The sequence below is a fragment of the Gigantopelta aegis genome, chromosome 3 (genome assembly GCF_016097555.1).
Source record: "Gigantopelta aegis isolate Gae_Host chromosome 3, Gae_host_genome, whole genome shotgun sequence".
In the NCBI taxonomy this organism is placed as follows: domain Eukaryota; kingdom Metazoa; phylum Mollusca; class Gastropoda; order Neomphalida; family Peltospiridae; genus Gigantopelta; species Gigantopelta aegis.
In genome coordinates, this window is record NC_054701.1 from 63,458,827 (window position 1) to 63,475,570 (window position 16,744).

At 35.2% G+C, this 16,744-nt stretch overlaps 1 protein-coding gene across 1 annotated transcript; it reads right to left on the bottom strand.

The window, feature by feature from the left end:
* Positions 1–735: 735 nt before the first annotated feature.
* On the bottom strand, positions 736–16,374 carry LOC121368411 (non-structural maintenance of chromosomes element 3 homolog). Its single transcript, XM_041493128.1, has 9 exons — positions 16,232–16,374; positions 8,436–8,615; positions 6,847–6,910; positions 5,863–5,942; positions 5,355–5,455; positions 4,465–4,547; positions 3,795–3,837; positions 2,162–2,339; positions 736–1,617 (listed from the first exon to the last, which is right to left on the bottom strand). Exons 2-9 carry the CDS (start codon positions 8,598–8,600, stop codon positions 1,522–1,524), a joined length of 810 nt encoding a protein of 269 aa, XP_041349062.1. The 5' UTR covers positions 8,601–8,615; positions 16,232–16,374; the 3' UTR covers positions 736–1,521.
* Positions 16,375–16,744: the final 370 nt, after the last annotated feature.

Consider the following 16,744-nt stretch of genomic DNA (forward strand, 5'->3'; position numbering starts at 1 on the left):
CTGGGATGGAATCTAGCTCAGTCGGTAGAGTGCTTGCCCGAGGTGCTTTGGTTGCAGGATTGAATGACCTCTGTAGACATATTCTTTGGTTAGTCCCCCATCCCCATCTCCACGAGTGTCCCACGACTGATATATCAAAGGCCATAGTATATATTGGTCAGTGGCAAAGTGTACACAAGTCTTTTTACTGTTTTGTGAATGGGTGATGGCAGTGGGGTTTTTTCTCTCTCAAGTGTCGAAGTAATCATGTTTGTTATACCCCAAGTAACCATAGTTTAAAATGTGCTGAAGAATCTTCGAAAAAAAATATATTCATCGTATTCCCATCACCATAAATTCTGTTTAATAAAAACATTCAGACAAGAATTTATCCTCAAATGATCCGATTTATTAAACAGCTGTTAAGAAAAGTTTTTTTTTTTAAAGTGCAACACTTGATAAACCAATCTAACACTCCTCCAGCTTCACAATACTGGAATGTCTTGATGGAAAAAGTGGATGACTATCTTTAAGTGAATACATTCACTCATTTGTTGTTAGAGGGGCAGGACTTAGCTCAATGGTATGGCACTCGCCTGATGCGCGATCGATCTAGGATCAATTCTCATCGGTGGGCCTACTGGACTATTTCTCGTTCCAGCCAGTGCTCCACAACTGGTGTAACAAAGGCAGTGGTATGTACTATCCTGTCTGTGGGATGGTGCATATAAAAGATCCCTTGCTGCTAATCGAAAAGAGTAGCCCATGAAGTTGTGACGGGGTTTCCTCCCTCAATATCTGTGTGGTCCTTAACCACATGTTTGATGCCATATAACCGTAAATAAAATGTGTTGAGTTAAATAAAACATTTCCTTCCTTGTTAGAAGTTGAACAATATGATTAAAACAGTCTGTAGAAATAGAATAACAGTCAAACTGTTCATCAGTAGGTATCAAGCGGCTATGTAATCACATAAAAAATTTCCACATAATAAAAAACTGTCATAAATCAGAAGTGAAATAACACTAAGAAAACTGCCTATATGTGGGCAAATGTTACTTCAGCAGTGGAATGATTTCTCCACACACAGAATTATCATGCAGAGTTGTCTCTCATACCCATGTATTTCACCAGCAGATGAATATTGGATGTTTCCACTTTTTCACAATTTGAAATGTTTTTTGAATGCTTCACACAGATCTTTATACACATATGAAAATGAGTAACGAAAAAAATAATCTCGAAATTTTAACACTGGCAGTTGAATAATGAGATAGGCCTTAGGAAATTAAAGGTTACAACATGGTATAAAATGGCAGCTCCCATTCAGAATGTAGGCAAAACATCAATGGAAACCATATCCTAAGTTTTGGACGGAGAGTACGGAAAATTTCAGCCGAACAGTGGAAAACCCAGAAACACTGTATTGATGATAAAAAAAACAATCAGGAAAACTTCTCGTCTCTTGGTTACATCAATCTCTCTTCTCAAGTTCGGGTGCGTCACAATGTAGATACGTGGTTGTTTGACGCGATAGCTTCCTCATGACGTAGATACGTTGTTATCCGACTCGATACCTTCCTCAGTCAGTACGTCCTGATACTGTGACGTCCATCTCTCTGGCTCCATGTCGTATATCTACAAGTTGAGTACACAGACATTTAATATTATACGTAAATTAATAATATACATGTCTTTTATTTTCCCTTTTGTGTTTATATAATCCTTCGTGTATCTCTGTAAATGTTCATGTTTGCGTTGTTGTAGGCCTACTCTAAATGAAATTATTCCTAAAATGTCAGTTTTATTCTTGTATTATTTACTAATTTAACCATATTTTTGCAACCCCCCAAATTCATATTTTTAATATAATAAGCCTCTATCATTTTATAGAAACAAAAATTTAGAATTTGGCACCATATTATCAACAAGTGTATCCAGTTACTGACAATAACTTAATATATCTACTGTTTATGTACATATTTTAGATTTGTTATCAAATGTTAGCCAATTTACTTGACTAACAAAGTGGAGACAATATTACATTTGTAAAATTTCAAACCATTTACTTGACTAAAGAAGATGAGACATGTTACATATTTAACTCATTCTACAGTTTACCTGACTAACAAAGTGGAGACAGTGTTACATTCGTTACACTAACTCAACAGTTAAAAATTACCTGACTAACAAAATGTAGACAATGTTTTTTTGATGTTTCCAAATGTGCCCGCTGTCCCCACTGAAAATCGTAGGTTGGTATGTCATTGTTCGGCTGTCGTACATATTCCAGGAAACCCTGTCGTACAAACTCCTGAGTTATCACCTTCTTGACGTCTCCAAATACATCATGTGTAATACTAGAATAATGTAAATCACAAAGTTATTACACACATATTTCATATTTCACTACATGACCATAAGAACGACGAAGAAGGAACAAATGGAAGTCCTGAGACTGGAAATGGGTATCCTGGATGCATAAGAATGACAGCCACTGAGTGTTATCGTGTTCAGACCAGTCCTGAGAGGGTCATGCAGTGGAGCGAAAGGACTGGTTACTAATGTATAAAAAGAAAATATTTTCCCAACATCTTGTGTAAATTTTGCTTTATATTTTCAGACATCAAAATAAATCGAGAATAGTTTAATTTTTATCAAATCCACTAGCCATTAAATTAGTGAATTTAAAAATTTACTTACGACGATTAAAAATTCACTAGCCCTACTTTACTTTAAGTTAATACAATTTTAATAATTAATAGTAATAATTGGATATGTCATATAAAGAGAGAGATAGACCTTAAAAACACTAACATTGGGTGGTGGAGGCAAGATATTCTTATTTGCAAAATAGACTCAACTGCAGTATTTGACTCTTTCTTTTTTTTCACTTGCCTTCGGGCATGGCAATAATAGGTATTTACTAGCAAAACACTGACATTCACTAGCCATGGGAGTGGGGCTACCATAATCTAGAAGCCCTGCAGGTTACCAGCAGGTTACCACATATCAAAAAAGACGAGAACAGTTCTTTGTTTTCCATAAAATCTTATTAAACTAATACAACACCAACTAAATTTTGATCAGTTCAGTGTTACTTAGATACACAAACAGTATCAGCACAGTGAGAATAAAGGAAATGTTTTATTTAATGACACACGCAACAAATTTTATTTATGATTATACTGCGTCGGACATATGGTTACGGACCCCACACATATATAGAGAGAGGAAACCCGCTGTCGCCACTTCATGGGCTACTCTTTATCGATTAGCTGCAATGCATCTTTTATATGCACCATCCCACTGACAGGATAGTACATACTACAGCCTTTGTTACACTAGTTGTGGATCACTGGCTGGAAAAAAAACTAGCCCAATCGGGCCACAAACGGGGATCGATCCTAAACCGATCGATCCTAAAGCGAGCACTTTACCACTGGGCTACATCCCACCCCCAGTACAGTGAGAAGTGATATAAATAAATAACAAAGTCATAGCATGTCTGTGATGGTATTTTAAAGTAATAATAATATAAATATGAATGTGTGGTAAATTGTAGATTACTAGGTCTGTATTTTGTCGTAACCTGTACATGGATTACCCGACAGACTGCTTATTTGGATGTCTGCTTTTCATTTTTAAAACCATTTACACCCCCCCCCCCAAACACTCGACATCGAAACCAAAACAAATGCCCGTATATAGAAAGTTTGTAAAACACAAGGTGCCCTATATAGCAAGTGAAGGAGCAGGTATCACATTACATATGAGCTCATCTGGAAGTTAAAATGAAATAAGTGAACACTCACGACGGATCAATTCCAAACTTCTTTAATGTGTGCCATAATTCAGCTGAAATAAAATTCTTTACTTAATACATATGCATAAATCAATGTGAAAGTGATTAAAAAAAAATAAAAAAATCCCCAAATGAACAAAGCATCTGAGAGTACTGCCAAAACAATATATGTCCACTACCAGGCCCAACAAATTTGTGTATCTCCTAAGTTCAAGGGCTAGAATATTGTAAAAAATAAAATAAAAAAAAGAGGGTAAATTGCCAAGAACGTCAAACTTGATCTGTAACAGTACATGATAAAGCTATATACAACAATACAGCTCAATAGCATGAGGCGTTATATTTTTTAAAAAGTCCTGAAATCTATGTGGTACAGACGAACAGTCGGACAGGACAGACAGACAGACAGACAAACAGGATGAATATGAAACCTATACTCCACTCCAGTTGAACCAGTAGGAGACTAATAAATGTAATTCTGAAAAGGAGTGGGAATATTCAGATTAGTACACGATCAAGTGTATTCTTTAAAATGTATAAAGCTGTTGTTTGGGGTCCGATTTACTGCTGATAGACAAGTGAAGGGAAGCAATACATTTATTACATCTAGAAAATGAGGACAATCTGAGAACAGTCATAGCTGACGATGTGTATAAAGTATATTGTTGATGTGAACTCACCATCATGCATGATGTTGCCGTTCATGAAGATAAGACTAAGAGTGACCATCAGGAGACCAGTTTTCGCATTTTCTAGGTCTGGACTGAAAAAACAACAAACAAAAAACAAAAAACAGTCACTTAAAGGCACTAATTATAAGAAGATGACTTCACCTTTGGAGAGAACGTTTAAAATTTCGTTAAATGTTTGTATATATATTTCTCTTTCTTAATAAAGGGGCGGAATTTAGCTCAGTCGGTTGAGTGATCACTTGAGAAGCTTGCATTGCAGGACTGAACTTTGGTGGATCCATTCAGCTGATTGTGTTATTCGAGATTCCAACCAGTGCACCACAACTGGACAAAGGCTGTGGTATGTGCTTTCCTGTCTGTGGGAAATGCATATAAAAGATCGCTTGCTGCATTAGAAAAAATGTAGCGGGTTTCCTCTGATGACTATGAGTCGGAATTACCAAAAGTTTAACACCTAATAGCCGATGATTAATTAATCAATGTGCTCCAGTGGTGTCGTTAAAGAAAACAAACTTTTTGTTCCTTAATAATAATTTCAATGTCGTCAGAAAGCAATGGTGAAAAAAAAACGGTGCCGGGAATGTTAACTCTCATTTGTATGATCTAAGAAGACATTACCTAGTAAACGCCTGCATTACACCCCACTACCAGAGGAGTAGAACAGGGATTGGAGATAGAAATGTTTTATTTAACAACACACTCAACACATCTTATTTACTGTTATATGACGTCAGGGATTGGAGATAGATGCAGGCATAATGTATCTAGGGAACTCACAGTACCACTGATACTCCTTAGTGATCACTTTAATGTACTTCAGTACTTTGCTGAAGTCTGTTACAAATGCATGGATATGAGCTGTCAATCACAACACTTACAATACCAAATACGGTTTCTCAGGATCATTTTCCAGTTGGTTTAAGAGGATGTAGCTTCCCTTCTGTTTATCCTGTAGTTCAACCACTTTGGCTCCAAACACCTACATAATTTAACACAGAAAATACCATTTAATTTTTGAACTCACAGACAAAAGAAAGCAGGGTTAGCTCTGGATGAGCAAAATATTTCACCAAATCATCTTAAAATATGCTAAATCACTCTTATTTTCCCAAAACATACCCATTAGTACATGAAATTTGTTCGCCAAATCAAAATAAAATTCGCCAATTGTTCCTAAAATTCGCAAATCTGGCGAGTGCCAGAGGTAGCCCTGGAAAAGAATCTTTTTCAACAAAATCAACCCCAACTCAAAGAAATGATTAAGCGATTACAAGAATAAATCTCCAAGTTTTACTAAACATAATGTAAGCATATTATATGCAAAACATTTCTGCCATCACATTCTAAAATGTAAAACTGTATTTTGGCTAGCTAAACTGAACTTACCTTTGCTAATTTATCCACAGCTTTGTTCATAATATGTCCAAAGGCCTTGCTGTGTTCCTTCAGAACATTTTTATTGATCTCTATGAAGACACAAATTGTACACATTAGATACATAATTATAATAAAACACACACAAAAAAGAGCTTCTCTTTTTTTAATCATTACACATGCATTAGACATTGTAATAAACAAGGCTGAAATATTTGGGACATTTGAAGCAGGATATACAAATGTATGCACATAAATGAAATTTGAACAATAATACCAACAGTGTTTTTATTAAGTAATTTAGATTTATAAATCAGTTAAAATGTTTGCAATGAAATTTACAGTGAAAGAGTTGATTATGGAAATATGGCAGAGAACATTTTATTTTCAAATCTTGATCAGCAAGATTTCTAGTGAATTGAAAACTGATTAGAAATCACTATTTAATGTTTTAAAATTGTGTAGTGATCTCAGAAACCGGTGTAGTGAACATGATGCTTAACAAAATGTTCCCTTGTAGGATGACAAATGATGACCTCCTGCTTATAAATTATAATGTAGCATATAATTTTTTTTTTATTAGTCACACAAATATTTGAATATTTAAAAAATGTAAAAACTGTTTTAGCTACTTTGATATTACAATAATAAATATAGGATTTTGTGCTTTTTAAAAACCCCCACGATATCGCATATTTTATCCTGCAACCACCGTTTCTATTGACAGACTATGATGATGGATAAAACAAAGTCATATCCTGCTACTACAGGATATGATTTTTGATGTCACTCGTTACATTACAAAATCCCTCATTTGACCTCTAGATCATTGTAATGTCTGCTTTATCCTGTTCAGGTCGAATGAGAAATTCCACTCAGCAGAGTCTTGCAGAATTTCCCATTCTTACCATCACAGAATAAAGCAGGTATCTGACGTCATTAACTAGTTATTCTCTATATAATGCTGCAAAAGTGGAAACTGAAATTTAACTTTACCTTGCTTCTTGATGGGTATATTTTTCTGCCACATGATAAGCATATATTGTACCAAGTCGGTCACCTGCAAAGAGATACCACTATCACATTTGACATGGGTTATTTGGTGTTTTTGGTCTAAACAATATTTGTCAACAGGCTTAGCCTAGATCTCTACCTACATTTTACAAGTGGATACATACTAAGATACAACAGACCTACACAGACTTGAACAAAGAGGAAGAAAACGAGAAGGGGTCGTGTGAAGGGGGTATTCAAGGCTTCTAGATTATGGTAGCCCCACTCCCATGACTAGTGATATTCAGTAATGGGCTAGTAAATAACTACTATTGCCATGCCAGATGGCTAGTCAAAACAATTGTCAAAAGTTGCAGTTAAGTCTATTTTGTTTACATGAATATCCTGACCTGACCCCAACCCCCAATGTTAGTGTTTTTAAGTTCTATCTCCCTCTTTAGCTGACATATCTGATTATTATTATCAGTGTTTCTGCCAGAAAGAAATTTGTGGGTATAGCACTATGGAATTGAATGCAACCACAGTATGAGTGGCCTCCTCCAGAAAGAAAATGGGTTAAGTTTAGGGTTAGGGTTAAGAAAATCATACAGTGATGATAAGAATAATTAATTCTGTCAAAAAGTTAACTTAAAATAATAAAAATCTACCCACAAATTTGCCCCCCGCTTCCTAGTATCCTACACCAGCATATGTATAAATATATATAGCGACCTTATACTTCAACACTGTACATTTAAAATTCACTCTGGGTGGAAACTAGTATATAAAAATGCACATGGAACATCAACCAGCTATAAGAGTCTACAATTCAACTAGCAAATAACCCAAACCAGTTTTAAATTGGAATTGGTGAACTGTAAAAAAGAGGAAATCTAGAGGGGTCCGGGGGCAAGGACAATTAAAATGCGAGGAAACACAATGTTCCACGAGAGGAAAACCGCGGATCTGAGGAAATCTAGAGGGGTCCGGGGGCAAGGACAATTAAAATGCGAGGAAACACAATGTTCCACGAGAGGAAAACCGCGGATCTGAGGAGAATTTTCACCCCTGTTAAATTGTTTTGCAGCCACCAGCAACAGGTTCAGTAACTGCAATGTTTAGGTGTAATCTATGCATATGTACATGTATTTTTTATATGCTTATTTTTGGTGTGCTGCATTTATCTCCATGACTCTAGTGCAATCTACAAACATTAACCCGCTGGCCTAACATAATCGAAACTGGTGGATATTTTAATATTTTAAAAACTGAAAAAAAGAAAGTTGGTTTTGTTTAATGACACCACTGGAGCACATTGATTTATTAATCATTGGCTACTGGATGTCAAACATTTGGTAATTTTCACAAATAGTTTTAGAGTAGAAACCTGCTACAATTTTCTGTTAATGTATCATTCTACAGATAGGATAGCACATACCATAGCCTTTGATACACCATTCGTGGTGAACTGGCTGGAATGAGAGATAGCGCAATGGGCCCACCGAAGGGATTCGATCCCATACCAACTGCGCATCAGGCGAGCTCTTTAACAGTGGGCTACATCCTGCCCCAAAAACTCAAATAAGGGATACCTTTTGTTCAAGTTCATCTTCATTAATACCAGCAGCTGCTTTGTCAGCCTGAGTCATGCTCTGGGTAGCACTCTGGCCCTTCTGTGATGAGGTTCTCTGTGAATGACTTGCAGAACTATGCCGCTGGGAGCCACTAGCTCGGCTTGTTTGGGAAGTGGAAGGCATTGTGTCGGTTTACAACTAAGAAAAAAAAAAAAGGTCAAGAATAATATATACTGAACAAAATAAGAAACTTCCGCTAACTTTGCTTGAACATAATATGATGAAAACAAACCAGGGGAATAATTGTTATATATGCGTTTAAAGAGTGTTCCATGATGCATCGTTTGGTGCAAAAATCATGGCCATAGGTTAACAGAAACTGGGAGAAATTTTGACCAAGTGTGGTAGGGGTTAAAAAAAAAAAAAAACCACTTAATAACGGGTATGACCACCTCTTGAATTGACCACTGCAGTGCATCGCAGGCGCATAGAATTGACTAAAGTGTTGATTTCTGCCTGTGGAATATTATTCCATTCCTGAATGAGCGCTTGACGAAGTTTGTTGACGTTAGCGGGTGGGTTGGGACGACGCATCAATCGTCTGTCCAGACTATCCCAGACATGCTCGATGGGGTTGAGATCAGGACTTTTAGCGGGCCAGTCATCAATGAAATCAATGTTATTTGTCCTAAGAAAATTTACAGTGTCTCTAGCTGTATGAGACGTGGCATTATCATGCTGAAAAATCGAGATGTTGGTGTTGTTATGGAACAGAGGAATGACGTGATGAGCGAGAATGTCATCGCGGTAACGTTGAGCATTTAAATTCCCATCAATGACAACTAGTGGTGAACGATAACCATGGGCAATGGCTGCCAAGACCATGACTCAACCCCCACCCCCGAAACGATCTCGTTCAAGAACACAACAGTCAGCATAGCGCTCATTTCTCCTACGGTAGACGCGCACCCTGCCATCACCACGTTGTAAAGAAAATCTGGATTCATCCGAAAAAAGAACGGTATTCCAGCGTCGCCGTATCCAACGAGTGTGTACACGTGCCCAATTAAGACGATTTAGATGATGACGTTGCGTTAAAACGCATCCGACGTAAGGACGTCGTGCATGTAAACCGTTCTCCCGCAGACGATTACGAACACTGATTCGGTTATTATGAAGCCCAGGTGTGTTAGCAGTGGCAGTTTGGAATCGATTGCGCAAATGCATGTTCATGATATAGCGGTCTTGACCACGCGTTGTAACATGCGGACGTCCACGACGTGGCAAGTCGTTGGTGCTTCCTGTCGTTCGAAATCTTACGCGAAGATTTCGTATCGCTCGACTAGAACTCCCAACATGCCTTGCAACGTCTTCTGTTGACATGCCAGCATCAAGCATGCCAGTCGCCTGTTCGCGTAAATTACTGGGTATTCTTGGCATACTAAAAATGCTACAATGTAAAAAAATATATTTTTTTTTACAAATTTTGAAGCGTTTTCGTTCACTTAACAACAATGTCAGTAAGACAAGTAAAACAAATTGACCGAATACTACATGGGACATATCGAACCATGCATGCACGTGCAAATTGAAGTTCACGTTGTCGACGATTAACAGTGCAAAAATAATCGATAAAATTCATGAATCCTGATAATACAGCTCAAGGCTAATACTACCTATATAATTTCATTACACAATGAATTCTTTAACACAACAAATACTATATGTACAAATCGGAAGTTTCTTTTTTTGTTTAGTAAATATAATACACAACTTTCATCTAAATTTTACTAATATCTGATACCAATCAAATACAAATGAGAGTTTTAAAGGGACAGTCCTGACTTTGATGCTAATAAAATAGACTGGATTAATATACTCACTTGTTATACATTTATGTAACAAAAAATCAATAAAAAAGTGTGAAATAGAACTAATTATATTTAAAAAATACATGATGTATCTAAGGGAATGCGTCGTCTAAATATAGACTTCATTTGATGATTGAAGGAAAAAATTAATCTATACCTACGAAAAAAATATTTGGCAAAAAAACAAAACCACATTGGATATACAGACAGGGCTGGCCAAAAGTACTTGTCTGCTCGCCCCAGACAGGTAAACATTTGCTCAGACAAATAAAATTTACAATTCAGTTGTCCACTGGGCAACCAAAATTTATGAACACAAAGTGCCTCTTTTATTCCTTTCATACACCAGTGAATTTTGTAATTCCGTAGTCTGCAGCAAGCATTGTTGACCATTTCAAAGCTTGGAATTACGAAAACTATAAATGTTTTAATTGGCATACGGGTCATGTCTTTTTTTACCTATTTTGGTTCCTGTGTAGAAATTATTTTTTTTTACGGTAAAATGTAACAAATAATTGGATATATACTGGGGTCTCATGGTATCGCGGTACTTAATGATAGTGCAGAAATAAAATAATATACCTACATACATCAAGGTAAATATACTTTTGTTGGATTTTACCTTATATTTCCATGTTCTACACATATATTTTCATATAAATCATGTTTGTAAATAAATATTACTGGCGGAAGTGTGCACTACTGTTGCAGAGTTTTTCAACGTGCTTCTCATGATATCGCGGCAACTCGAAAAAATGGTATACAATTCACCTGAATGGTTAAATATGTGGTTATTCACAAATTTACAGTAAAATTGAAGAGACAAAATTTTGAAAACAAAAAAGATCCTAAAATTTGGTTGAAACCTTTCGTTTGTTCAATTCAGCTACATGTCTACAGTTTCCCTAAGAAAACCAGTTTAGTTCTGTGTAAAACAGAGAGCGCATTTAAAACCTCATCTGTGCCTTATCACTCGAACGTATGATCAAAATATTGTGGCTGAGATGTGTCCACTTAAGACAATAAGTTATATTCTGCCCATTTTACAAAAGTACAACAGCCTCTCGCATATTCTGATTGTCGAAATAAAGTGTAATGACATTTTCAGGTTTTTAAAAATATATTTTGGACCCTTAAATTTCCCCGATATATTTCTACTTCGGTTGCATTCTCAAAATGGTAAACACATCACCATACGTAGCCTCATTTTGATTGTCAACGACACTAGCAATAACGTTTTAAATTTGCATTGCAGTTACTGGGGATTTTTTTAAGCATACGGGTGTCAGAAAAATCACACTATTAGTAATTCTGTAAGGAATCAGTAAAACATTTATAATTTTTTAAACAATTTGAAATTATTTCAAATTTCTTCCCAGAGATGACAGAGTACCATCTGTCAACGTGTTTATATAATTAAATTACTAACAGGCAGATTTGTGCATGCTAAACTATGAAAAATACAAATACCGCGATACCGTGGAACCCACGATACCGTGAGAAAGGAGTATCGTCAACGTCCCTAACTGCATTATGCTTCCAACTCCGTTCACTTTTTCTCATGCACTTAACATTTGTTTTGTTGACGTTTGCTTGTCGTTCATTTGTTAGGTTTTTCTTCACAGTTCTAGAACATTTTCATTAACAATACAGTTCAAACAATTAAGTATCTAAATACAAAACTTTACAAACCCCTAAAACCATTAATTTTACAGTTAGAAACATCGCACTCTTTCCTGTTTACCGGGGTTATAGCTAAAACGGAACCGTGCTAAAACGGCACCAAGCGAAAACTGAACCAAATTGGACAAAACGGAACCTGCATTGGCTAAAACGGCACCGAAATTTATGGCTAAAACGGCACCATAATTGAATTTTATTTGAAGAATAGTAAATAAGACAAAAAAAAACCCCAACAAAACAACTTAACTCAAATGAAAAGTTATTTATTAAAAGAAAAAAGAAATGTTTTTGTGTCACTTCTGATAGTTGCACAAACTATCTTCAGGTCAGGTAAATTTATGTACGTGCTTCCATCAGATAACTGGTCGGAGCAAGTGATTTAAACCTACCCATGTCTCGACTGAGCACTCATTCAGATTTGGAGCCTTTACCTGAATAAAAAATCCGAACCCAGTACCTACCAGTCTGGAGAACGATGACTTAACCACAGCGCTACCGAGGTCGGTATATTAGGCATCAAAGTATGTACAAAGAGTGAAGTGTACCAATGTAAAAAAAAAAATCTAAAGAAATTCAGACATTTATGTATTTACATCACGTTATAATCTATTAATACGTAATATTAATAATAACATTACATAAACAGTGTGGCCAGTCTACGTCATCAAAATGGAAATACTTCTGAATTCACCCCCCCCCCCCAACCCCTATTCATCGCTCTGAACCCTAACCCTAATCCTGAAATTAAAAATAAGATAAGTTATATATATTTATATATGGTGCCGTTTTAGCCATGATAGGTTCCGTTTTCGCCAAAGAAGATGGTTCCGTTTTGGCACGGTTCCGTTTTAGCCTGTTCCCGTTTACCGGAGGGTGTTTCACTTTTATTTACTAGAATGGATTCGTTTTACGTCAACATTGTTGATGGTTTACGTCAATTGATTGCAATCTAAAAAAAAATTACTTATCGTAGCTGAAAATTGTAGAATAGTATTTCCGTAAATATTGTATTCGTGTTTTTGTCGTTAGGTAAACGCAACAGGGTGAGAGTATAAATACAAGTTATGGTGGGGAGGGGGGAGGGGGGAGGGGGGAGAGACTACTGTCCGAACCGAATTGTTAACAACTACAAAAAATGACTCTCCTACCTTTAATTGCCGTTAGATTTCCTCCAAAGTTTGTCCAGACACAAATCGTAAAAAAACCACTACAAATATACAGATTCCACACACAAGACTGCAACGATGTCGCTGATATCGCCTTTGCTGAGATTGCATAGGGAAAAATACATGCAGTTTTCTGCCGTCTGCCATGTTGCTTGTTTATGGAATACTCTTTAAGAGGGGTGAAAGCCTCCAAAGTATGTGACACAATTAATATGAAATCAATGATCTCTTGTGGTATCATTAAACATTTTTTAATAATAATAATTAATAATATGACGTCATCACGTCTGCTTTTATATCATAACATGTTATGACGTTGTTAGATTAAGTCCTATCCTTTCACCCCTCTTTAAGAGGCAGACGGCAGAAAACTGCATGTATTTTTCCCTATGCAATCTCAGCAAAGACAATATCGGCGACATCGTTGCAGTCTCGTGTGTGGAATCTGTATATTTGTAGTGTTTTTTTTGCAATTTGTGTCTGGACAAGCTTTGGAGGAAATCTAACGGCAATTAAAGGTAGGAGAGTAATTTTTTGTAGTTGTTAACAATTTGGTTCGGACAATAGAATGGATTCGTTTTACGTCAACATTGTTGATGGTTTACGTCAATTGATTGCAATCTAAAAAAAAATTACTTATCGTAGCTGAAAATTGTAGAATAGTATTTCCGTAAATATTGTATTCGTGTTTTTGTCGTTAGGTAAACGCAACAGGGTGAGAGTATAAATACAAGTTATGGTGGGGAGGGGGGAGAGACTAGTTCACCAAGGTGAACATCTACGGTCCGTTTTTTAACATTTTGACATTTATTGGACCCGATGTTTACAACTTGAACAGCAAAAACAAGCGTGCAGTTTCCGCTCAGATTTCAGGCGGAATCGATACAACCATGGAATTAATTATTTGGTGGCGAAATATGAGATGTACCAATAAATATAAACACTTACTGTATAAAGAAAACTGCCCGAGTCACGTTTTACGCATAAATAGACAGTTTGTCCCAACAGTAATCCTGCATTAATCCAATTTTCAGTTACGAACAAAATCTCGAATATTCCCGCCGGCCATTGTGAGCATATTTAAAATGTGATTGAAAACTGTTGGCGGAATCGGATTATTTGTATTATTATTCGTATCGGGTTCACGAGTTTATTCCACGATATTTAATGGAATATCACGTTTAATAATAATACATAAATAAACTTAATTAATGAATAATATTGATAATTGATAATAAATTAATAATAACAATTAAATAATATAATACAAAATTAATTAATTAATACTTAATAAATAATAATATAATAATAAATTACTGAATAATGTTAGTAATTATAATAAATAAATAACATAATAAATAAATTATTGATTGAATAATAATGATAATAAATAAATTAATTAATTAATTTTATTATTAACTAAATAAAATGTTGTTTTTTTCATTTATAAATGTTTCCGTTACACACACACACACACACACACACTTATATACACACAAAACAGAAGGGGGTGGGGGAGACAGACATAGAGGGATGAAACGGGGTGGCAAGATATCACGCATTTGTTTGTTAGAACATGTTTAGTAATTAATGCATAACTCTGACTTGATGACAACTGCTGCTTGTGGTGACTGCCTTGTACCTGTCTGCACATTGGCTAAACCGATGTGTACTCTGATTTCTACTTAACCGTTTGAACATTAAATGTGCCTTGCAACCATATGAATATGTTTAGTAATTAATGACAACTGCTGCTTGTAATGACTGCCTTGTACCTGTCTGCACACTGGTGTGCACTTGACAATAGCATGCAAGTAGTGGGATGGATGTGTATCATTCCTGTTCTTTTGTTGGTACCAGGATTACTTCAGGTAAGTTTACTGTTAACATGTTCATGCATTTATGTTAATTTCTAAATGTTATGGTTAACATTTGAGACTTAATGCTTGATAATTATGTAGTTGAACATACTTTTTCAGTACTTTATTTAAGTACATTGCTGTGGAGATTTGTAATGTAACTACATACAACTTATAGTACAAGTTTTGAAAGTAGTTACATGAATATGTGTTTCAAGGAATAAATTACATGGAGCTGACAATCATTACATGTTAGATTTACATGTATAAATTGTTTTCAACTGCCAGTTTAACTTTCAAATTGTCTGTTTCCCCATTCTTTGTGTGTCTAGATTTATATATATATATATATATTATATATATATATATATATATATATATATATAATATATATATATTTTTTTTTTTTTTTTTTTTTTTTTTTAACTGAATAAAACCCCTAAAATAACTATGACCAGTAATTATAGCTAAAAAAAAGAAATTAAATTAAAACCAAAAAGAAGAGAAAAAAAAGGAGAAAAACCTTTGAAACACATGTAAGCAATGGCCTGTAATAATAATATTTAAAACAATTACTAAAGGAAATAATAATTTTGGAAAAAGTAAATAAATGAAGGCCTTAAAATAAGTAATGACCTGTACTAACAATCATTATTTTTTTAATAATAATAAAAAAAAGAATAATACACCCCAAAACTTTAATGTGATAATATTATTAACAATGCATATAATGCAACCCACACAAAGCACATATGTAGAAACAAAAATAACAAAATCAATAAATTTAATAATCAATTCCATTCAGTTCCGCAATATTTCTTTTTACTGGGTGTACGTAAAATGCTTGATACGAATAATTCTCGTTCCGCAAAATTTTCATTCCGCATTTTCGATGTGCCAGGATAAAAATAGCTTTCAAATGTTTAAATGTGTCATCTTCAAACATCTAATCCTGGAAAGGTTACCAAAGGTATTGTACTTAATATTTTTGTCTAAAATTTATTAAAATATGTTGTTGTACGTGTTGAGGCTCTTAAATAAAGCACATATGCCTGATTTTATTAAATCGTGATTGCAAATGGAAAATTCGATCCAATGGATAAACGTTACGGCACAGCATAAACATCACAATAATAAATATCGTGCCGGAGACGTTTATCTTGATGAACTAGGGAGAGACTAGAGAGCCCGCCATTCAAAATTAAGAATATCACCAATAAATGATTAAAAGTTACGTTTCTTAAATTCTGCACATGTAGTCTGATATCAAAATGTTTTGAAGAAATACGAAAGATGATATAATCATATTAAACTGTTATTGTTAAAATATTGATAGCAGACAAGTTGAAAAAACAACATCAATGACGCAAAACTTTTGTTATAAACGTATTTTACACCAATATGACTTGAGATCCACGGCCGGGCTAAGGTCTCACTACACAGATGACTTCACTATAGTTCCTAATTATGGCACATGTTATGGTTCACATATTCACTTCTAGGAAATGGTGAAGAATTAAAACAATATGTATGTTTAATGGTAAGCCTTCTGGCTGTATTTTTGCCCATGTTATTTTGTATTATTGTGCATCGACCTTTTGGGACATGGGTATATAGTGCAAGTGACAGCGGAGTGAATCGGTTTATGAACCACCTGTTCGGACCGGTACTACAGCCAGATGCGGTCATATAGCAAAAAACTGAGACGGAAATGTTCACAATTTTGGAATGAATACAAATGCTTATAT